At 40.2% G+C, this 23,682-nt stretch overlaps 1 protein-coding gene across 2 annotated transcripts in view; it reads left to right on the plus strand.

Moving 5' to 3' along the window:
- erbin (erbb2 interacting protein) overlaps positions 1-23,682 on the plus strand; it is a 142,160-nt gene that overhangs the window by 92,778 nt on the left and 25,700 nt on the right. For both annotated transcript variants that reach the window (XM_049468353.1, XM_049468354.1), the window contains exons 11-16: positions 2,611-2,683; positions 8,395-8,524; positions 10,154-10,269; positions 13,856-13,925; positions 19,491-19,590; positions 22,840-22,961. In XM_049468353.1, coding sequence (XP_049324310.1) covers positions 2,611-2,683; positions 8,395-8,524; positions 10,154-10,269; positions 13,856-13,925; positions 19,491-19,590; positions 22,840-22,961 — 611 coding nt within the window. The remainder of the gene's footprint in view (positions 1-2,610; positions 2,684-8,394; positions 8,525-10,153; positions 10,270-13,855; positions 13,926-19,490; positions 19,591-22,839; positions 22,962-23,682) is intronic.

The raw sequence follows: 23,682 nt of genomic DNA on the forward strand, positions 1-23,682 counted from the left end.
AGTCTTCATTTCTAAGAACAAGAATAGACTGTCGAGTTCCAGATGAAAGTTCTCTTTTTCTGGCCATTTTGAGCGTTTAATTGACCCCACAAATGTGATGCTCCAGAAACTCAATCTGCTCAAAGGAAGGTCAGTTTTGTAGCTTCTGTAATGAGCTAGACTGTTTTCAGGTGTGTGAACATGATTGCACAAGGGTTTTCTAATCATCAATTAGCCTTCTGTGCCAATGAGCAAACACATTGTACCATTAGAACACTGGAGTGATGGTTTCTGGAAATGGGCCTCTATACACCTATGTAGATATCGCACCAAAACCAGACATTTGCAGCTAGAATAGTCATTTACCACATTAGCAATGTACAGAGTGTATTTGTTTAAAGTTAGGACTGGTTTAAAGTTATCTTCATTGAAAAGTACAGTGCTTTTCCTTCAAAAATAAGAACGTTTCAATGTGACCCCAAACTTTTGAACGGTAGTGTATATATATATATATATAGATTGATGAATGGATATATTCTTTAGCATCAGGAAAAAACAAAATCATATATTTAACATTTTTATTTCTCAGCACTGTTGCTTCAAAAAAGGAAACAAACTTGGAGCTTAAAATTGATTGATTTGTTATGAAACAATCAACATAAACACTGATCTAGGATGAGGAGCGGTGTGCTGTTTACACCTCTTACAAATAGTGTGTGTGTGTTTGTATCTTTGTTTTGTATTGCAAATGTCACAGTGGAGCAGAACTGGATGCAAATGCTGCTGTTTGCTGTTTATAATTCAGTCTTCCTTATTCAGACACCTGATTATCTGCAGATCTGCTGTTACACTGTGAATCTGTTGTAACCCCCCCTTCATACACACACACACACACACTCACACACACACACACACACCGAATAACAAAAAGGAAGCCTCTTCCAGGCCAGATCTCCACAGTCAGTTTGTGTATGTGTGTGTGTGTATTTGTGTATTTGTGTTGTGATGGTCTATTCTCTGTTGGTCAGCAGTGAAAGGAAGGGTGAGCAGTAATAGGAACACATCATTAACAACTGAATGAATCGGCCGTGTGCTCGTTAATTAGGCAGCGTCCTGAAGTGGACTCCATTCTCAGCTCCTCAGCGTAATCCCAGCCCCGGCCCGGGGTCCGCTCTGTTAATCTGACGTGCAGAAGTGTGTGCTACCACAGTATAATGACCCCTGACCCTGGTGCGGGCATGAATGAATTCGGCTCATTTCACATTGAGGGAGAGAAAATGAGAGAAATTTGGTGTTTGTGTAGCGGAGGCGGTTTTCCTTGGACAACGTCGCACTGCAGAAGTTGCACATGCATTCAGTGTCCTGGATCCCACAATCATCCTCATATATGAAGGATATGGTGCTGTTTCTGCTGAGCTCTGCTGTGTTCTAATATATACTGTACTAGGCTGAGTGGTGTACCCTTGAGAGGGATATCCAGTTAGTTCTATTAAGTCTTCACTCTGCTTTCTCTTTAATTAGAAATTTTGTACTGGCGTGGTGTGTTTCTAAGCTTAGGCTACAGGCAGGCAATGTTGTGTAGATCCTCAGTAGGAATATCCTACACAGCTGATCAATCGGTCTATCTCTAGATTGCACCATTAATTTATATTATAAATGCATGATATACAGCTCTGGAAAAAGAGACCACTTAAAAATGATGAGTTTCTTTGATTTTACCAAATTGATAACCTCTGGAATATAATCAAGAGGAAGATGGATGATCACAAGCCATCAAACCAAACTGAACTGCTTGAATTTTTGCACCAGGACTGAGTAGCATAAACTTATCCAAAAGCAGTGTGTAAGACTGGTGGAGGAGAACATGATGCCAAGATGCATTAAAACTGTGATTAAAACCAGGGTTATTCCTCCAGATATTGATTTCTGAACTCTTAAACTTTATGAAGATGAACTTGTTTTCTTTGCATTATCGGAGGTCTGAAAGCTCTGCATCTTTTGTTATTCAGCCATTTCTCCTTTTCTGCAAATAAATGCTCTAAATGACGATTTTTATATTTGGAATTTGGGAGAAATCTTGTTCGTAGTTTATAGAATAAAACAACAATGTTCATTTTACTCAACTATATACCTTTAATTAGCAAAATCAGAGAAAGTGATTCAGAAAAATAAGTGGTCTCTTAATTTTTTCCAGAGCTGTATATATATTCTTCAGCATGCAAATTTGTGTTACCACAGTATAATGACCCCTGACCCCGGTGCTGGCATGAATGAATTCAGCTCATTTCACATTGTGAGAGAAAATGAGAGAAATGTGGTGTTTGTGTAGCGGAGGCGGCTGGCCTTCGACATCCAAACAATACAGAAATCCATTTAATATCCTCGCACCACACACACACACACACATAGATTCTACAGATCAATCCCACAATCATCTTCATATATGGATGATATTGTGCTGTTTCTGCTGTTTGAATTAAATGAATTGGAGTCTCCTGTTGAGAAAAGTGGCAGCACTGAAGGATCAATATCTGCACTGATGGCAGATTCTCACTGAAGAATTCTCGCTCTCTGTCTCACTGTCTCACTGTCTGTCTGTCTCTCTGTATCATTCTCTCTCTCTTTCTGCAGGTTCTCTGAAGAAGCTGACGGCTCTGAAGGTGGATGAGAATCAGCTGGTGTGTCTGCCGGACTCTATAGGCGGGTGAGTAAACTGCTTTCTGAGGAATTTTTACACAATGCTTAAAGTTCTGCTCTCTCCTGTTCACTACTGTTCAAATTACACTTGTGTTTACCTGTACTGTCAGCTGCTGTCCAGCTCTGTCCACTACTCTCCCAAATTACACTACTATTTACCTCCAAATTACCCTGAATCCCACTACTGTCTGCTGCTGTTCACTACTGCCCAGTACTGTCAACTACTCTCCCAAATTACACTACTATTTACCACCAAATTACCCTGAGTACCACTACTGTCTGCTGCTGTTCACTACTGCCCAGTACTTTAAACTGCTGCCCCAATTACACTACTCTTTACCTCTAAATTACACTACTGCTCAGAACTGCCCAGTACTGTCCACTGCTCTCCCAATTAAACTACTCTTCTAGATTTTTCACTACTGTTCAGAATTGCAGATGTTTGCTTCCACATTACACTGCTGCCCACTACTGTCCCAATTACACTACTCTTTACCTCTAAATTACACTACTGCTTGATACTTTCCATTACTGCTCATTACTGTCAGTACTGCCCCAATAACCCTACTCTTTACCTTCAAAATTACACTCCTGCTCAATAATTTCCAGGACTGATTAGTACTGTCCAGTATTGTCCCAATTACACTTCTTTTTACCTCCAAATTACACCACTGCTCAGTACTTACCAGTACTGCTTAATTCTGTCCAGTACTGTCTCAATTACACTACTCTTCCAAATTACATTGCTGCCCGATACTGTCCAGTACTGTCCCAATTACACTACTTCTCAATATTTTCCAGTACTGCCCAATACTGTCCAGTACTGTCCCAATTACACAATTCTTTACTTCCAAATTACACTACTGCTAAATAACTTCCAGTACAGCTCATTACTGTCCATTACTGTCCCAACTACACTACTCTTCCAAATTACATTGCTGCCCGATACTGTCCACTACTGTTCCAGTTACACTACTCTTTACCTCCAAATTACATTACTGCTCAATACTTTCCAGTACTGCTCAATACTGTCCAGTACTGTCCCAGTTACACAATTCTTTACTTCCAAATTACACTTTACTTCCAAATTACAATTGCACCCGAATGTACTACTCTTTACTTACAAATTACACTACTTGTCAGTACTGTCCACTACTTTCGCAATTACGCTATTCTTTACTTTGCAAATTACACTTGTACACCACTGCCTTCCAGAAAACACTATTTACTCTGCTGCCAAATACCACCCCTGCTCACTCTTATTACATTATTTTTTTCTTCCAGTTTAACCTGCTGCCCACTACTCTCTTAATACTGTCCACCACAGTCCCAATTACACTACTATTTACTTCCAAATGACACTGATGCCCAAAACTGTCCACTTTTGCTCACTGCTTTTACCAACTGTCCCAGTTACACCTCTGATCACTGCTAAATTACACTACTCTCTGCCTACAAATGACTAGATCTTTATAAATATCTCTCCTCTGCTCATCATGGATACAGAGTAATTAGAAATCATTTAAAGCCTGTGAAGAAATAGGGTACTTTATTATATTAGAATCATTTTATATATGATTTATACAAAATGTACTTTATTCAAATAAAGCAGCTTTATATTGGCAATGATTATATTAATAAAGTCTGTCACATTATCATCATTAGTTCCTTTTATGATGCAGCTCTAAACCACTGCCTTTCAGTGTAAAATGAAGAGATTGCGCTGATTGGGGATGTTATATAGCAGCGGCGCGGGTGTGTGTCTGTCCAGTGCAGTAGCGGTGTGTGGGTGTGTGTGTGGTGCAGTAACAGTGTGTATCAGAGGAGTGAGGTGGGCCGTAAGCCTCAGCCGGGCGTACAGACGGAAGAAACAGCAGGCGATACAGCAGGCCTGTGAAAGTGCTCGTCCATATGGACTCATAGAGAGGGATTACCACAGTGTGTGTTTCCCAGTGAGGGGGGCAGGGTGGGGGGAGCGAGAGAAAGAGAGAGAGTTGGAGAGGGTATACTGCAATATGCTCCTTCAAATTCCTCCCAAAATAGCTGTATTTCTTTTTCTTTTTTTTTTCTCTACCCTGTCCAGATTCTCCACTCTTACTCTCTCTGTTTCCAAACATGCCAATTAGCCCTTATGCCGGGTTGGATTTTCTTCCTCCTGGATTAAGAAAATCTGTTTGGACGGATTATGAATACACGACTGCAAGGATTCCGCTTTAATCCCGGGCCCGGAATTGTTAAGCATACTGATTAATACGTGTTTAATCTTCTGTTTCATTTGTTTGCGTTGTCCTGTCCTCTGAACTGGACTGACATCTGACGCTACGATGGCTCAGCTTGGTTTGACCGTGTCAGATCACTAAAAATAACTCCAATCCCCTTTCAACTGGGCTCTGGTGATGTGGGTTAGTGGTACAGTATATGTGCACGATGCTAGGGTTGCACAATATATATCGGTTCAGAATCATCATGTGCAATAACAACATTGTGAACTTTTTTTGATGCTTGATACAATGCTTGATATTGCTGTATTTTTTTAATATTACAATATATATTGCAGTACAGCAAAATATCGAAATGTATTTTTTTTTATAATAGTTTGCTAAGTCATTCATTTGTAATGAATGTAAAGTTTAGGAGGAGTAGCTGCTCCAAAAATCAGGTAGAATTATAAAGATTAATGCCTAGCACAATTATAATACAATCTAATCTAAAAAAAAAAAACTCAAGAAAAAATGAACTGCAATGCTGATCGCCTTCTTAAGTGCTTTGGTATGCTCCTTATTAGGGGTGTGCCATCACTAAGGCTGGGTGCAGCAGCACTAGCAGTATTAGGCACTAACGGGACGTAAATGCTGCCTAATAGTGCTACAGTGAGAAACTGTATTTCGATAACCCAAGGCACTATCAGCTAGCGTTTATTTCCCACGTAGCTTGTTTTAACACTGTAAACACGCAGACTACAGTCCAATATACTCACCTCTGAACAGAGAAAGAGCTAGCCCTGCTGTTAGCGGCTTATGCTGCTGCACCCAGCCTTAGTGCTGAAGAAACTTTACTGAAACTCACCCTTATAACACTGTACTTTCGTAGAGTGGCTTTACTGCTCCCTAATTCCTGACTGGTAGAATTCATACATAAAGCACACCGGGATATAAGGAGCACTGACTATGTTTGGGAAAATTTAAGTTTAAGATTTTCAAGTGCACTTTATAGTCTGAAAAATATGGTACATTAAAAATCTAAGTTTAAGAAAACGATGTAGAAAAATGTAAAACTTGATCACTTTTATTGTATCTATAAAGTATATTTTATACTTCTAATAAAAGCCGAGAAAGAAATAGAATGGCTTAACGTTGTACATAACATGACAAAAGAGCTGAATTTGAAAGACAGGGTTTTAAATGATGTTATTTGGGGAGAAATCTTCATTAAGAAGTTGCTTCACTTTTCAAGCCCTTACAAACATAATAAGTCTCACCTTATTATGAGGTATACCATCAATGAAGGTCTTTTTTTTCTGGTCTATTTTTACTTATAAGGCACATTTGAAGTGACAATAGTAAGGAACAAGGGTGTCCCCATGTTTCCCATCTTCATCCCTTCTGGATGTTAATCTACACAGATTTCTCTACTGAAAACAGTTTATTTGGGTGAGTAAAGCGCTTCTGTTTATTTACAGGAAGCGTAGATTTCCAGTAATTTTAGCATGGTTAGCAGCAGTGCTAGTCACAGTTAGCAGCGGCAGAGCTTAGCGCTAGTAAATGCTGACCAACATCGCTACTCTGAGGAACCCTAGGTGTGTAAACATGCAGGCTATAGTCTTATAGATTCATCTCAGAATAGTGAAAGAGCTACTTTTAATCCTCAATAAAAGGTTGCTCCACTTTTCAAGCCCTTCCAAACCCACGTCCTCTGACCTTCTACTAACACTCTCCAGCTCTAACAGCCGCAGTGCTGATCATCTTCTCTTGTGGTGTCCAGGAACAGACTTTACTGTAGAAGCATGGCCTCCAGCTCAGCACAGTTTAAGCGAATGACCGTCAATTTGTGTGTTTTCTTGCTAACGATGACAGATTTCGGCCTCTCGCTGGAGACGGATGGCTGAGGCGGTCTTGCCAGATGTTTTATGGTGTATCTCGGAGCGCTGGCGTGTTTAATTAGAGATTATTCATGCTTTATGTTCGCAGCTCTTTTATAGTCGTGCTGTGAAGTTGAATTCCAGTCGAAAAGAGCTGCTGGCTGAGCTCCAGTCACCCTCTCTCTCTCTCTCTCTCTCTCTCTCTCTCTCTCTCTCTCTCTCTCTCTCTCTCTCTCTCTCCTCTGTCTCGCTGTGGGTCTCTGTCTGTCTGTCTGTCGGTTTGTCTGTCTGTCGTTCTGTCTTGTGTGTGTTTTGTGGCTCATATTTAGAGCTGGAAAAACACTATATGCGCGTATTTGGACTATGCGCTCGCATATTTCACAGCCAGGCTGGATGTAGATAATAGGAAGCAGATTGAGGGAAGAATCTGCTGCTCAGAGTTGCTCGTGTCAGGAGGCCTTTCGTGTTCTTACTTATCCAAGTAGTGCGTCTGTAAACGAGCCAGAGTTGGAGATGTGAGTGGTACAGTGAGATGTGCTGACTAGCACTCACGAGCAGGAGACACGTCAGTCCTGCCGCCCCAACTTTGGCTCTTTTGGGCGTGTTTGTGGACGGGTACCAGATTTGCCTAATGGAAAATGAGTCAAGCCAAGTAGAGTAGATACCATGTCTTGGATACAGGGTTCATATGGTAATGAAAACCTGGAAACATCTTGGAATTTGAAAATGGCTATTTCCAGGCCTGGATACGTTTCGGGAAAAATATATACACAGAAAGTTTTGGAAAAGTCTTGGAAGTTTGGTCTTCAAAATTTTTGATTTCAATTTGTATTAAAAGGTATTTTAAGTGACAATAGTAAGGAACAAGGATGTCGTCATGTTTTTCTTCTATTGAAAAAAACAAGCGCTGGATGTTAATCTACACAGATTTCTCTCCTAAAAACTGTTTATTTGTAAATCGCTTCCATTTACCGTTTACAGTAAGCCAAGATTTCCAGTATTTTAGCAGTAGCACCAACCGCAGTTAGCGGTTGAGAAAACCTTGAGTGTTCCAGTAAGCCAGGGCGCTATCAGCTAGCGCTTCGTCCCAGGTAGCTTGTTTTAACACGGTGAACACTACAGTCCAATATACTCTATACCACTGAACAGCTAAAGAGGTAGCGTTGTGTTTATTGGCTAATGCTAATGCTGCTCCAGCCTTGTTGCTGGAGAAACTTCATTGAAACTCCTGTATAATGCTGTACTTCAGCGGAGTAGCTTTACTGCTCCTTAATACCTGACTGGTAAAATTTATACATATTAATGTGCACTTTCCTTCTCTCTCCTTGTTTTTTCCAATTTTATTTACTATTATACTCATCCCTTGCACGCACTCTCTCTCTCATGCTCCCCTCTGTCTCTCTCTGTATTAAATTAACTGGAGATGCCTGTTGAGTGAATCTGGGTGAAAGAATGATCAATATCTGTATCAGTGCCAGCTCCTCACTGGAGAATTTACAATATTCTCTCTCTCTCTCTCCCTCTCTCTCTCTCTCTCTCTCTACCTCTACCTCTCTTTCTCTCTCTCTCTCTCTCTCTCTCTCTTTCTCCCTCTCTCTCTACCTCTCTCTCTCTCTCTCTCTCTCTCTCTCTGCCTGCAGGTTGTCTGCTCTGGACGAGCTGGACTGCAGCTTTAATGAAATAGAGTCTCTACCCGCTGCTATTGGTCAGTGTGTAAACCTGCGCACTTTTGCAGCTGATCACAACTTCCTCAGCCAGCTGCCTCCGGAGGTGAGTACTGATGCACCGCTGCAGCAGCTTATATTCCAAACGGGTCCAGAGCGGCCACACACTCACAATAAAGGAATAAAACAGAGGAATAGGACTAAATATTAATACAAACTACTTGATCTGATCTGCAGCTGGTGTGGATTCTGTTTAAGTTTATTCTAAAACAACTTAACAAGTGCAAACTTAGGATTTAGTTAGATATCTAAGATTCTCTAAGAGTTAGAATTGATTAGCTTTATTCATTATGATCATTACTGGTACTTAATTGGTGTTTTGTGGGTTAGCTCTGTGTAGTGCTAATTTTTTTTATTCATGTAATATATTGTGATTTAAAAGAAATTAATAATCAATCACATCAAAATGTGTTACATACTCTAATATTAGGTTAGACGCCACACTGATTATAGACTAAAAGGCACTTATAATATTTATAAAGCCAGACATGAGACGGATCGGTAGGATAAGCCTCCCAGAAATGACCTGTGGGGTAGTGGGAACTAATTGTGTTCTCTGGAAAGACAAAGCTCCTTCCAGTATACATGTATGTATCTGTGTATCTCTCTCTCTCTCTCTCTCTCTCTCTCTATGTATATATATATATATATATATATATATTACTATATAAGTAAATAGTGCAATAATGTATGTATTGTAAATTATGTGTGAAATTCAATATTTTTAGTGTTTCTATTATTAATTTATCACATTCTGATTCACTCACCTGATTTGATATAGTACTTTTATGATGGATTAGGGATTTAGGAAAGATGAGGTTGTCTGGTGACCGTCATCCATCATCTTTATCTCACAAATGCTGTTATTACTGAGTGCAATCAGATCCTCACAGCAATGATCCAAATTCTGTGTCAGGAGAGACCAGAGGAGTTGCCTGGATATGTAAACATCCAGAGCTCAGCCCAGTTAATTATATATTATATATAGTAGGCTTTCCTACTAGCCCACCGCGCTCCGCAAAACCAGCAAGCTGATTGGCTGTTTCTCCTGAGAGGCGGAACTTTATTCTTGAACTGGCTCCGTGATTGGTGTTAAGAGATTTTTCACTCACACCCGGCCTGTCTCCTCATTAATAATACAGCTGAGCTAAACGAAATGATTCGGGGCTGCTAGAAAATGATTCGGGGCTAAAGCCCCGGAAGCCCAGCCCAGGCCAGGCGATGCCCCTGGTAAAGGCAGTTACTTCAACAAAAGCAGCATCTTCTTTTGAGTGAGCGATGGGAATGAGCAGGTGTCCCAATACTTGTGGTCATATAAGGATGTATTGAAAGCTGTCGTATGAGCTGCAGTTAGCGAGCACAGGTTTTAATAGGAGTCACTGTAAAACATGTCAGCTATTATAGAGCGTCTGCAGTGTGTCAGCCATATGTGGAGTATCTGCTGCAGTTAGCACATGCCTCAGTGATACGCTGTCGTCTCTGATGACTCCCGCTGATGCCTCTTCTGTCCCCCTGTCCCTCCACGTGTGTTTGAAGTGATATCACTCACATTGATCCTGGTTACTGATCAAAGAGATCGGATTGAAGCTTCAGGGGTTATCAGGGTTGCATTGCCTTTGCCTCTGGTAAAGTTTGTGTGTTGGTGTGTGTGTGTGTGTGTGTTTGTGTTGGACAGATGGGCTGCTGGAAGAATGCCACCGTTCTGTTCCTGCACTCCAACAAGCTGGAGTCTCTGCCGGAGGAGATGGGCGACATGCAGAAACTCAAGGTCGTCAATCTCAGCGACAACAAGTGAGTCTTCTCTAACACACACTCACTCTCACGCACACACACACACACACACACACACTCTCACTAAACCACACACACTCGCACTCAAAGCCCTTCAAAGCGCTCACTTGTGGTCTGACTGAATGTCCTTGATGCTTCAGAAATGTTTTAAAGCAAATAATCTTTTATATAACATTGTATAAATCCACACTGTGTAATAGCTGTGTAATAACTTTCATAACTTAGTTACAGTATCTCACAACAAAAAAGTCTGGGGTGTACTCTTGTATGATAAGCTCTTTTATTGGCTTGATCATCATTTCATTAACAGCTGACAGATTTACAGGTGCATCTAAAAAAAATGTGAATATCATTGAACCAAATCGAATCAATCAAAAAATTTGAAAATCAGTGTTTTATAAAATTATAATATTATATAAAGGACTGGCAGTGTGGGCAGTGTGCCAAGTCCTGCTGGAAAATAAAATCCACATCTTTATAAAAGTTGTCCACAGAGGGAAGCATGAAGTGTTGTAAGATTTTGTGGGAAAACACTGCACTGACTTTAGACTTAATAGTAAAACACAGTGGATCAGCACCAGCAGATGACATGTTCTCCAAACCATCACTGACCATCAGTAAATTTTAAAGAATTTAATTTGTAAATCAAGGGATCAGAGTCTGGAGGAAGAGTGGAGAGACACACAGTCCAAACTGCTTTAGGTCTAGTGTGAAGTTTCCACCAATCGGTGATGGTTTGAGACATGTGATCTGCTGGTGTTGATCCACTGTGTTTTATTATCAAGTCTAAAGTCAGTGCAGTTTTGTTTTCCCACAAACTCTTACAGCACTTCATGCTTCCTTCTGCTGTAAAACTTTTCAATGATATTTTAATTTTTTGAGATGCACCTGTACATTGTAAAAAAAAAAAAAAAAGGGAACCACAATGGACTATAGTCACTATAATGGGAACCAGCTAGAAACGTCAAAGAAACCCACAAAAGTTCCATAGATTTAAGGATAACTAACCACACCCAGTCATAATTATGTGTTTTAGATATGTTATATCTAAAGTTAACTTAATGTAGCAACAAAAATATGAAAATTCTGAAGGTGGGAACGGCCATTTCATATTTTATCTTTTTATTAAAATTAGTAGGATGTCCTGAAATGATTTCAGTGTGACCAAAATAGAGTGAATTTTCACAGCACTGTATGTAGTCATTGTATCTTCAGTTTATTCTCAATTCAGTAATAATTAATTTACTGATTTAATATAAGAGTATAAGCTTTAATCAGGTAAACAACCAGTACATTAGCCATACTCCCTCAGTGAGTGGTTATAGTGGGCAGTTATGTGTGCTGGTGGGCAGTTGTGTGTGCTGGTGGGCAGTAATGTATGCTGGTGGGCAGTTGTGTGTGCTGGTGGGCAGTAATGTATGCTGGTGGGCAGTTGTGTGTGCTGGTGGGCAGTAATGTATGCTGGTGGGCAGTTGTGTGTGCTGGTGGGCAGTAATGTATGCTGGTGGGCAGTAATGTATGCTGGTGGGCAGTAATGTATGCTGGTGGGCAGTTGTGTGTGCTGGTGGGCAGTAATGTATGCTGGTGGGCAGTTGTGTGTGCTGGTGGGCAGTAATGTATGCTGGTGGGCAGTTGTGTGTGCAGGTGGGCAGTTGTGTGTGCAGGTGGGCAGTTGTGTGTGCAGGTGGGCAGTTGTGTGTGCAGGTGGGCAGTTGTGTGTGCTGGTGGGCAGTTGTGTGTGCTGGTGGGCAGTTGTGTGTGCTGCTGGGTTTTCTGCAAAAATCTATAGAGCCTTTAAATATAGACTGCAGGATGCATTCATATACTGTCTCAGGAGTGGGGGGTTAAGATTTGTTGTGGTTTGAGATATAATGCACTCTAGCATCCTTATAACACTGTTATCCAAGCCTTGTTAAACCTGATCCTCTCTGGTATGGATTTTGAATTGAAGCATATCCCATAGCAGAGCTATATTTGGCCCACCTTCAGGCATTTCGCTGCACTGGTGCTGGAGCTTTCTTCTGTTGGACAGTGGAGGATAACGAACAGCTGTTCCTCATTTTTGTTTGTTCCAGATTGCTAAAATTCACGGTTCTTTGCATACATTACTGTAGAGCCCGGTCCATGTCTTAAATCTATTTGTGTGTTTTTCCCAAGTGCCTTTTTAGTAGATCTGTCAGTGTTAATATGTTAATGGATGTAATTAATTAGGAAATCTATAACTACGTAAACTTAGAGTTGCTACTGTTGGTGAACAGATGGTAACTATTACTTTTTATTCATTTTGAAATGTGGATTAAATCTCATAACTAACTCTCACTACCTGTTGCTGTTTCTTGCTCTCTCACTCTCTCCTGTTTTCCCTCCTAAAGCTCTCCATTAAACTTTTACTCAGCACATTAAACAATTCTGCTATAAAAAGCACTAAAAATACTCAGATATTCTAATTAAATAAGTTTTATTTTTTAACTCCCATTATTCCCCAATTTACATGGCCAATTACCCACCCCACACATTAGGACATACACACCTCCTCCGATACATGTGAAGTCAGACTCCGCCTCTTTTCCAGCTGCTGCTGATGCAGCATTACCGAGAAGCATCACAGCACAGTGCTCTCGGAAGAAAGCGCAGCGACTCAGTTCCGACACATCAGCTCACGGACGCTTTGTGCTGATCAACATCACCCTTTGGAGTAATGAGGGGAAAGAGCGCCATCTACTGTACCCACCCAGAGAAAACAAGGCTAATTGTGCTCTCTTAGGGCTCCGGCAGCTGGTGGCAAGCTGCATGACCGGGATTCGAACCAGCAATCTCTTGATCATAGTGGCAGTGCTTTAGACCACTAGACCACTTGGAGCCTTACACAGTTATTTTTGTCTTCTTTCCAGACAAATACAGAGAAATACCAGCATATAGTTTTTTTTTTGTTGTTTGTTTTTTTTTATGATGATTTTTATTGTGATTAACCTCAGAATATTATAATATAATAACTTATTTAAAATATATTTAAGGGATTGACACTTCTGATGCTTTCATTCATACGTTGAATTACATTTAAATAATCTGTTACTAAATGTTTAAGTCTTAAGAAGAAGAAGTGTGATTAGAATCGTATTCAATCACAGAATATTTTATTTTTTTATCAATTGACACCGCTACTTTTAGCTGTGTATTTTTAGACCCGGTTTCCTCCTGTTCATTGATAATGAAATGAAAGCAGGTTAATGTCCCCTCTGCAGTTTTACGGCTCGGATTTTAAAGCAGTTAGGCCGGAGAGACCTTTTGATTCAGGTAGAAATTGGGACGTTATTCATGGCTATAGTGGGCAGCCAGCAGCCTGTGGTTTGGCCATGACTCAGCAGACAATGCAATTTAGTGGCAAAGCCAGAATTCCTGCTGAGAGGAAAAGACCTTACCTGAGCTATTCGCTCATTTTTCAATCCAGCAGAGAGCGAGCGAGCGAGAGAGAGCGAGAGAGCAGGAAAAATCACAGTTGTTGTATAGGATGACTTTGCTTGTACTATTGAAGTGTTTCCATTGTTTGATGCTGATCTTCTCGTTTTTTTTTTCCTCTTGTTCTCAGGCTGAAGAACCTTCCCTACAGTTTCACCAAACTCAATCAGATGACCGCTATGTGGCTCTCTGAGAACCAGGTGAGCAGTAGCTTCAGTCTCAGAACATGCTGTGATGCTTCTCTGTTTAAAATGTATGTAATAATGTAAATAACTCAAGTTAACTTAAACAAATGTAAATGTAATTTATATCCATTGGTAAAAAATCCTGGGTTAAACAAATATAAGTAAAGTAAATGGAAAACAAACAGCTGCTTTCCACAAACAAGACCGGCCGCATAAAGGTACGTTCATTTTTAATCCAAGTCATACTCTACCATTAAAGAAACAGTTTTGGTTTCATAAAGAACTATGTTTAAAATGAGGAACCTATGAGATTCCAAATGAGAAATTCAGCTTCCGGATTTTATATTATATTATTATATTATATTATATATGTATAACATTAAACAGTAAACATTGACGGAAATCAGGGAAACAGCACATTAAACTTCTTCTTTTTTTTATTCCTTTTAACATTCACATACAAATGTAATATATATGTGTTATATATTATAATGTATTGTATATTAAATGTCTGAACTAAGCTTTACAACTTAATCTGGGAGCTGATAGATGAGTCTCTACTTTTATAATCTGCCATAATCTGCAGATTTCAGGTTAAATCTTGGGGAAAAAAAAAAACATCAATCTCTGAAGTCTGTGGCCATTTCACACTTTTCTTTCTTCAAAGATTTAGTTTTTAATGTTCTCCCGTTTTCTTCTGAATTTAGCTAGGCCGAAAGTCTCACCCGTTAGGCTGTTAGTCAGCTGTATATCCCCCCTATCACTAGTGATGCCACAACACAAGGAGGGTGAATACTAGCACATGTCAGAGTCCGCCTCTTTTTGAACCGAGTAGCATCACAGCGCACTCAGAGGAAGGCGCAGAGACTCTGTTTTGATACATCAGCTCACAGGCGCAAGCCTTGTGCTGATCCACATCACCCTTTGGAGTGATAAGGGAAAGAGCGCTATCTACCCACCCAGAGAGAGAGCAAGGCCAATTGTGCTCTCTCAGAGCTCTGGCAGCTGATGGCAAGCTGCATGACCGGGATTTGAACCAGTGAGCTCCCGAGCTCTTTAAATTGCTCGACCACTCACACTCACGTCCATTTCACACTTGAAAGTGTAAAGTTTACATTTTTTTTTTTTTTTTTTTTTTTTTTTAGGGAGCTCAGTAATATCAGCAGTAATAAAGTAATACATTCCTCTGTAGGCTCTGTATCGTAATGATCCTTTAGAGTTAATGTGCTTCCAAACTCCAAAGTGCTGAGTGGAGCTCAGAGACCCTGGATAGTGCTGGAAGTTATAGACAGGCACGTCCCTTCAGTGCCAAATGTCAGCACTTTAATTAAAAACAATGCTGCCAGAAGTTTTTGGACACTTTGACGTCTGCTGTACCATAGCCCCAAAGATTAAAAGACTCAACAGTCAGACTCAGCGGCTCAGACGCTGTGTAATCTGTGCTCGCAGTGATGTGTGTTGTAACACCTTGCAGTTTGCGTTAGGCTAATCTGTCAGCCTGCCGCACACTCATCTGTCAGATGTAGAGAAGTAATAGAAAGGGCAGGCAGTGCGTGGGCGGTAATCGAGAGCCGGGCTGCCATTTATCTTTACAGCAGTTTTGTGAAAGTCACTTTAGTCCCTTCAAAACAGCTCCTTTCTCATCTCGCCTTTCCATTACGTCATCTACATATAAGCTTTATTATTTACACCAGCGCTGGGCTATAGGCAGAATTCTCTTACAGTACATTTTTTTCATACAGTCAGTATTGTTTTTGCAGGTAAAGGACCATTAAGGATTATATTATATTATATTATGGTAGTTTTAAGTGTTTTAATCACTGGCAGCTCTTGTCAGCAGAGCTTCAGCCAGTATTTTCTTATTTGAACTGTGTGGCACATCACAGTAATCTGTGTGGAATTGAACACAACAGCATGCAAACAGTGTGCTGCAGCAACGTAAGCAAGTGAGGTGGCTATTTTTCTGGTGAACAAGTAATCAATATGCTTCAGTAAGGTTCACTAACCATTACAATGGGTAAAAGTAATTTACCACCTCCACTATCATAGTAGAAAAGGGTATTTTTGGACACTGTGCAAATGGACACAACATTACGCAGCTTGCCGAACCCCTTGGTTTAAAAGTATTGCCAATAAATTAGGACTCTTGAGCAGATAAGCACTGTAGGTATGAGGTAGAGGGAAGGGAATTAAAATCCAACTTTAGTTGAGGTCGTGGAGCATCAGAGGAATAATGAAGCTCCATCCAATTCTTTTGAAGTGATGAGGATACATCCTGACCTTAGTAAATATATCTCACAGTACTAGCTCTTTCTCCGCTCAGATGTGAGTGTTATCGGCCTGTAGTCTGCGTGTTTGTTGTGTTAAAACAAGCGTCAAACTGCTAGCGGTTAGCCGCTAATGCTAATATTAATGCTCCAACGTGCTTAGTGCTGGAGAAATCTGGCTATCTAAGCTTACTGTAAATAAACAGAAGCACTTTACTCACCCAAATAAACAGTTTCCAGGAGAGAAATCTGTGTAGAATAACTCTAAACTTTAAATTTAACTAATGTTTTTATTATTATTGTTATTATTACAGTTTTGTTTACTTAGCTTAGCTTTACTTAACTTAGTTTGCAAACTCCCCACCACCACCACCATCCAGTGGCTAAACCTGCTGAAATTGAAATTCCTTATAATGTCTCTTAAAATGCTTTTTATAATCCGGTGGAGCTTATGTATGAAAATAGAGGAGAAATTAGATTTTAGTTTATTGATAGTGAGCCTTATAAAACTTTAAATGAGCAGGTTTTCTAGTACTTTTGTCCATGAAGTGTCTTTTTTTCTTCTTTGTTTCACGTTGAATGGACACACCTTCAACTAGGGCTGAGTGTGTGTGTGTGTGTGTGTGTGTGTGTGTGTGTGTGTATATGTGTATGCGTGAGTATATATATATATGTGTTTGTGGGAGTGGGAGTGCAGTAATTGAATGTCTGAGTAATCACTGCAAAAGTGACCATACAGCCTCTGACTAATGATTGGAGGATATAACGATTCCCCTTTACTCCCACACACACACACACACACACACATACTTATATATATATATATATATATATATATATATATATATATATATATATATATTTTCCCTCCCCACACGCACACAAACTTCAGCCAGACTCTCTGTCTCTCTTACACACATACATACACACACTCCCACCCATACAACATTACTCACATACACTCCATCTCTCACATCTCTCTCTCTATCTCTCAATCACACACACACACACTCCCCTGTGCCCTGCCTCTCCCTCACACACACTCCCACACAGTCTCTCACACAGGGGAGCCCTGATTTAGTAGGAAAGATCTGCCGTATGTTGCTGTATCTGCTGTACTTTCTGCTGCTGCTGCTGTCACTGCTGGCATGATCTCAACTCTCTACACTTATACAGCAGCTAAACTGACCCCTCTGAGATCACCTGCAGTAAAACACACTTCCTGACAGTCTGTAAAGTGACTGAGGGACACACAGATCCGCCAGACTCTTCTGGTATGTTTTTAAAATGAGTCTAAGGCTGATTTTTCTGTGGAAACAAAAAGGTGACACTTCTCTGGAAGAGCGCTTCTTCTTATAAGCAGTGAATTCCTATGGAAACTAAGGACGGGCATTCCGGTTAATTTTGATAGGAAAGTAATGTAGCGTACCTAGGGGGAGGTGGAGGCACCAGGAAGTGCTGTGTGCTGTGGAAAGTAGACGAACCGGTGGAGCAGGTGTGATGCTTTAGACAGGGCTCTGTGGGCATTTGACTCCACCTACTTTATTATTATTGCAGGTGAGGTACAGCAATTCCTGGCAGCAGTGGCTTCTGTAGTAGGGCTGCAAATGCTTTTTTTTTTCGACGATATATATTGCAATATATTAAACAATCACCAGCCTTGCCCCCGCCCGTGCACTGCGTTGCATCCGGACCAATCAAGAGCTGAGTCAGCGCAGAGCACTTAAAATTTTTAATCAGCGTTTTCCTGGGCGTTTTTCTGGGATTAAAAGTGAATTGAGCTGTAACTGGACATATCTGCACTGCAAACTGTGCTGGACTGAGGTGCACAGCTTTCCACATGTAACACATGTTTAAAAGCACGTGCCCAGCCATGTGGATGGAGGCCATTCGGGTACCTCTTGTATGCTCCTCGTGCTCCCCCTCTCTCTCACGCTTCTCGGACAGCAGCAGTCTGTCACTCACACAGACACAGAGACAGCGCTGTGTATCTACTTCTTGTGTCAAGAATCAAAACGTTGCAACATGACGTAGAGAATACTCTGTATTCTGTTAAGATGCACACATTCGGGATTTGAGAATTAGTTGGTTTGATTCATTTTGCGCCTAAATCTAAATCTGATTTGATGCAAATTTAGCTGAGAATACCCTACTGGAGTCCCTACTGGAAATATGTCGCAACCCCCAGGTTAAGAACCCCTGATTTAAAGAATTTCGGATTCTATGGGCACCTCCTCCACACCAGCAGCTATTCTAGTACATATAGATGTTTCTCCATGCAGGCAGTGCGAGACAAGCATTTATTACCATGCTCATTCTACCTTCACACACTCCACAAAGCTGAGCTTATTACAATACCCTCGCTCCAGTCCTATCACAGTGTGGTTTTATTACTATATACTGATAGAAATGGGAGGTACCGGAACTGCACAACCTTACACATGGCACAGGGAGCGGATAGCTTTCACACCGGAGTTTACTTAAAGATTAAACTGAACCCCAGACTACAGTTTTCAGTAGGCCCAGACATTAGTACTTTGGATTGCTCCCAAGCCCAAAAAACAGCTTTCACACTGCACCAAATGTACTAAACCCTAAATAAAGCACCCTGATCCAGAAGTATAGTGCTTATAAGTGCTATTGTGAAAATGTTTGGCTCATGCATTATGCTCATGTTTGTCATGTTTGTTCATTTTAAACTTTGTAGGATGATTTACTTTGTAAAGCACTTGGTGACTGTTGTCTGTGATAAGTGCTATATAAATAAATTTTACTTACTCACGTGAGGTTAAAGCTTAAAGCCCTAATAATTTCAATCATTTGAAATTATCATATTTAGGCCATTTTGGTCCTCAAAATGGACTTCAAGCAAGTTCACACACACACACACACACACCCTCACACACCCTCACATACGGTCACACTGGGACACATGAGTCACTCGCAGATCAGAGTCACTGAATGTGTGAAGATGAGGGTGGCCTCAGTGACCTCACTGTGATTATTAGTTAATCAATTCTGGTGGGTGTTAATGTTTAGCCAGGCCATTACAGGGAATCGTTACTGCATAATCTCCCACTGTAATGAAGAAATGTGTTAAGGGAGAGTTTCCAACAGCTCCCTGTGTGTCTGTCAACATGTACACCAATCTTCTCAAACCCTTTTAAAAAGCTCATTTGTTCAAATCTCATCTTCATCTCCTCTCATCATTATTTACAGCATATATATATGCACTGCTATCTCTTTTCTACTGTGACCCATCAGTGGAATTGCTTTGTGTTAGATAATGATCCAATTCTGTATTTCCCTGCAGTCCAAGCCCCTCATCCCCCTGCAGAAGGAGGAGGATCCAGAGACGCACAAAACGGTCCTCACCAACTACATGTTCCCACAGCAGAGCCGAGCTGAAGAATGTGAGTACTCGATCTAGAACTGAGGAGAATTAAGACGTTTTCAGTTCTGCTACATTGACTGTGATTCAGGTTCTATAACAAGGTACTAAAAATACAAATAGAACTAGTACAGTTCTAGAGGCTGAGATTCAGATAAGGTTGTAGACCAAGGCCATGTTATATGTGGATGTAGAGAGCTAATCTTATTATTCATAGTGAAGAAATGACTATGAATTACAGCTATGTTATTAAACCACTTAAAAATGACGAGTTTCTTTGATTTTACCAAATTGAAAACCTCTGGAATATAATCAAGAGGAAAACTGATGCTCACAAGCCATTAAAACAAGCTGAACTGCTTTAATTTTTGCACCAGGGGTTAAGGCATAAAGTAATCCAAAAGCAGGGTGTAAGACTGGTGGAGAAGAAAATGATGCCAGGATGCATGAAAACTGTGATTAAAAACCAGGGTTATTCCACCAAATATTGAATTCTGAACTCTTAAAACTTTATGAATATGAACTTGTTTTCTTTGCATCATTTGAGGTCTGAAAGCTCTGCATCATTTTTTTTTATTTCAGCCATTTCTCATTTTCAACAAATAAATGCTCTTAATGACTATTATTATTTGGAATTTGGGAGAAATGTTGTCTGTAGTTTATAGAATAAAACAACAATGTTCATTTTACTCAAACATAAACCTATAAATAGCAAAATCAGATAAACTGATAAGTGGTCTCTTAATTTTTTTTCCTCAGAGTTGTATTTGGTAACAGGTATATACTGTAGAGTCCCTCAGGGTTGTATTATAGGGTCTGTGAAGTTGATTTAGTTGAATTTATGAGAGTGAGACTGTCTACAGGGTTTAAGGAGTTAAAGTCCTTCAATCCTAATGTCTTCAGGAATCTTCACCACTCTCTGCTTCCTGTTCTAAAGTGCTTGTTCACTTCAGTTGTTGCCATGCAACCGTGGACTCATGCAATTACGACGAATTACATTTTTTAACATCAGAAGAATGATACCGACTGTTTTAGCTTTGTTCTCTCGTGGAAGTCTTCTGAACGGTCTTGCAGTTTTATCTGGCAGGGGTGCACTTCATGATATTCATGAGATTTTTCATATTTAAAGTTCTGTTGATTTGAGCTTAAGGAAGCAATTTCAAAATCTCAAAAATCTAGTTCCATATTTGTCGAACTATAAGATGCTGAAAACCTTTTAATTTTCCTCAAAACAGACAGTGCACCTTTGTTTGAATTCTACCAGACATTATCATTAAGAAACATTAAAGCCACTCTGCTATAGCATTAAACATGAGTTTTAGTGAAGTTTCTCCAGCACCAAGACTGGAGCACTATTAGCATAAGCCGCTAACCGCAGCGCTAGCTATATTGGGCTGTAGTCTGCATTTTTACCGTGTTAGAACAAGCTACATGGGACCAACCACAGTCTAAAGCGATGCCACTGTGATCGGGAGTTCACTGGTTTGAATCCCGCTCATGTAGCTTGCCATCAGTTGACGGAGGCCTGAGAGAACACAAGATTTCCTATTGATTAGATCTTCTTTAGATTGACAATGTCAAACGTCATATTTAATCCTGTGATTAAACACAGTAATATGCGAAAATTTTTAGATTTTTTGTCATTTTAAAATCAAACATTAAATCACACAGGTAAGGGTAGGTTTATGTGAGGGATGTGCAGTACTCTACTGTAAACTATAGAGTCTGCAGCTGCCTATGGAAACATTTCACTCCAGTGATTCAGCGTTACCTGCAGCTCATTCGCTGCCCTGCCTCAGACTCCGCCTCTGCTGTTTTCCTCGGTGGAGGCACAGACCCTTCATTGTAGCCAAAAGCGACTCTGAGAGGAAAATCACAAAAGAGAGCCGTGCTGAATTCCACCGGGGGGAGAGATTAAAAAGTCTTAACTCGTCGCGTAGCAACTTGATCTAAAACTCCTCTCAGAAGGAAACAGCGCTGACACTGAAGCCGGCCGGAGCGGAGGGGGGGCGGGGGGGTCCTGGACGGTTATTCCTGCCCTGTCTGAAACTGCTGAACAGAGAACACAGGATACAGAAGTGCTGCGTCACAGATACCCTCAAGCCAAAACTGTGAAAGCTTAGTCAGAACTGGATGAAATCCCACTGGGCATGCTGGAGATTTCCACGTGGCCTGATGATTTTTCCAGCAGTCGAGCATAACATGATCACCTTCTTGTTTCTACCTCCATTTTTCATTATTTTTTACTTCTGCTCTTTAAATAGAACTCTTTGTATCATATCACACTATAAGATATACCAGATTATAAGGCGTACTATTTTCATTTTCATTATATCTATTTTCATACATAAGGCACACTGGATTAAAAGGTGCATTTTAAGAGAGACAATACAGAACTTTTAATTCAGCAGGTTTTGTCGCTAAATCAACAAAACTGTAATTAAAAAAAGAGACTTTCTTCTAAAGTAAAACGAGTGCTGGATGTTAATCTACACAGATTTCTTTCCTGAAAACTGTTTATTAAGGTGAGTAAAACACTTCAGTTTATTTACAGCAAGCTTAGATTCCCAAATATTTGTCCAGCAGTAAGGTTGGAGCATTAGCATTAGCAGCTAACAGCTAGCAGTTAGCGACTTATGTCTATCGACAGCACTACACTGAGAAACCCTGAATGCTCCGTTAACCCAAAGTGAAATTAGCTAGCGGTTCATCCCACGAAACGCGGTAGACACACAGGCGACAGTCCACTGTATTCCCCTCTGATCAACAAAATAGCTAGCGCGGTTAGCGGGTAATGCTAATGCTGCTACAGCATTACTAGCCGCTGTTAGCAGCAGGCTGCAGGCTGGGGGAAAGGGGAAATAGTGGTTAGTGGCTAATGCTAATGCTACTCCAGCCCCGGTACTGAAGAATTAAACTGAAACTCCTGTATAACACTGTAATTCAGCAGAGTGGATTTACTGCACTTTAATACCTGAAAAATACCTGTTAATTTCATACATAAGGAGCACCTGTATTTTTTGCACTATAAGGCATTATGTAGGCGTCATGTAACTGTTTCTCTGCATACTCTGCTTATGAAGCTTCTTTGTGGTGGTCATAATGTTATGGTTGCTCTGTGTGTTTACAGATAATTAAAGAACATTTTAATTTATTTGAGTTATAGTGTTGTGAGTTGATATAGGGTTTTAATTGTTGTTTTTTTGTTCTCTCTCTCTCTCTCTCTTTCTCTCTCTCTCTCTCTCTCTCTCTCTCTCTCTCTCTCTCTCAGATGTGCCTAATTCAGACAGTGAGAGCTTTAACCCGACTCTGTGGGAGGAGCAGAGGAAGCAGAGAGCCCAGGTGGCGTTCGAGTGTGACGAGGACAAGGATGAGCGAGAGACTCCACCGCGGGTCAGTCTGCTACGCCCACTTTCCTGCCCTTTTTTTCCCCTATTCTCACTGTTCTGGATTGTTTCTTTCCATTGATGCTGCTTTAAAATGAGGTTCTTACAACTTTTAACCAGTCACAGGGTTCTTTTTTCATTCTTAAGGGTTTTTCTCCCAATTAGTGTTTTAAAAACGGGATCTTCTTTATTGTCCCATCTGAATATGTCCCCTTACCCCACCTAAAGTTTCTTTAACTTTGAGTCCAGTTTTTTTATACGAAAAAACACTTGTTTTAAAAACATATACACACATTTTTTCTTATTATGTATTAAGTATGACCCTGAGAAAGATAACCAATTGATATTCTAGAGAATATCTTTACAGCTACTTTATGCAGCCATGTTTTTAAACTTTGTCTGTGAGCATCCTGGTTAGTTCATGTCCAGAAAAAAAACAATAACTATAGCTAATGAGCTCACGAGTGAAGGAGAAGAATTAAAAAGCCCCAAAAAATAAAACAGAAAGCAGAAAATTACAGAGAGAGAGGAACACAAAGAACAGACATTTATGCCAGGAGTGGCATAAAGGTATCCAAAAGCAGTGTGTAAGACTGGTGGAGGAGAACATCCCAAAATGATAACTGTGATTAAAAACGGTTATTTAACCAAATATTGATTTTTTAACCCCTAAAACATTATGAATATGAACTTATTCTTTTTTTTGCATTGTTTAACGTCTAAAAGAT

Source organism: Astyanax mexicanus, chromosome 20, assembly GCF_023375975.1.
Source record: "Astyanax mexicanus isolate ESR-SI-001 chromosome 20, AstMex3_surface, whole genome shotgun sequence".
NCBI classification, from domain to species: Eukaryota; Metazoa; Chordata; class Actinopteri; order Characiformes; family Acestrorhamphidae; genus Astyanax; species Astyanax mexicanus.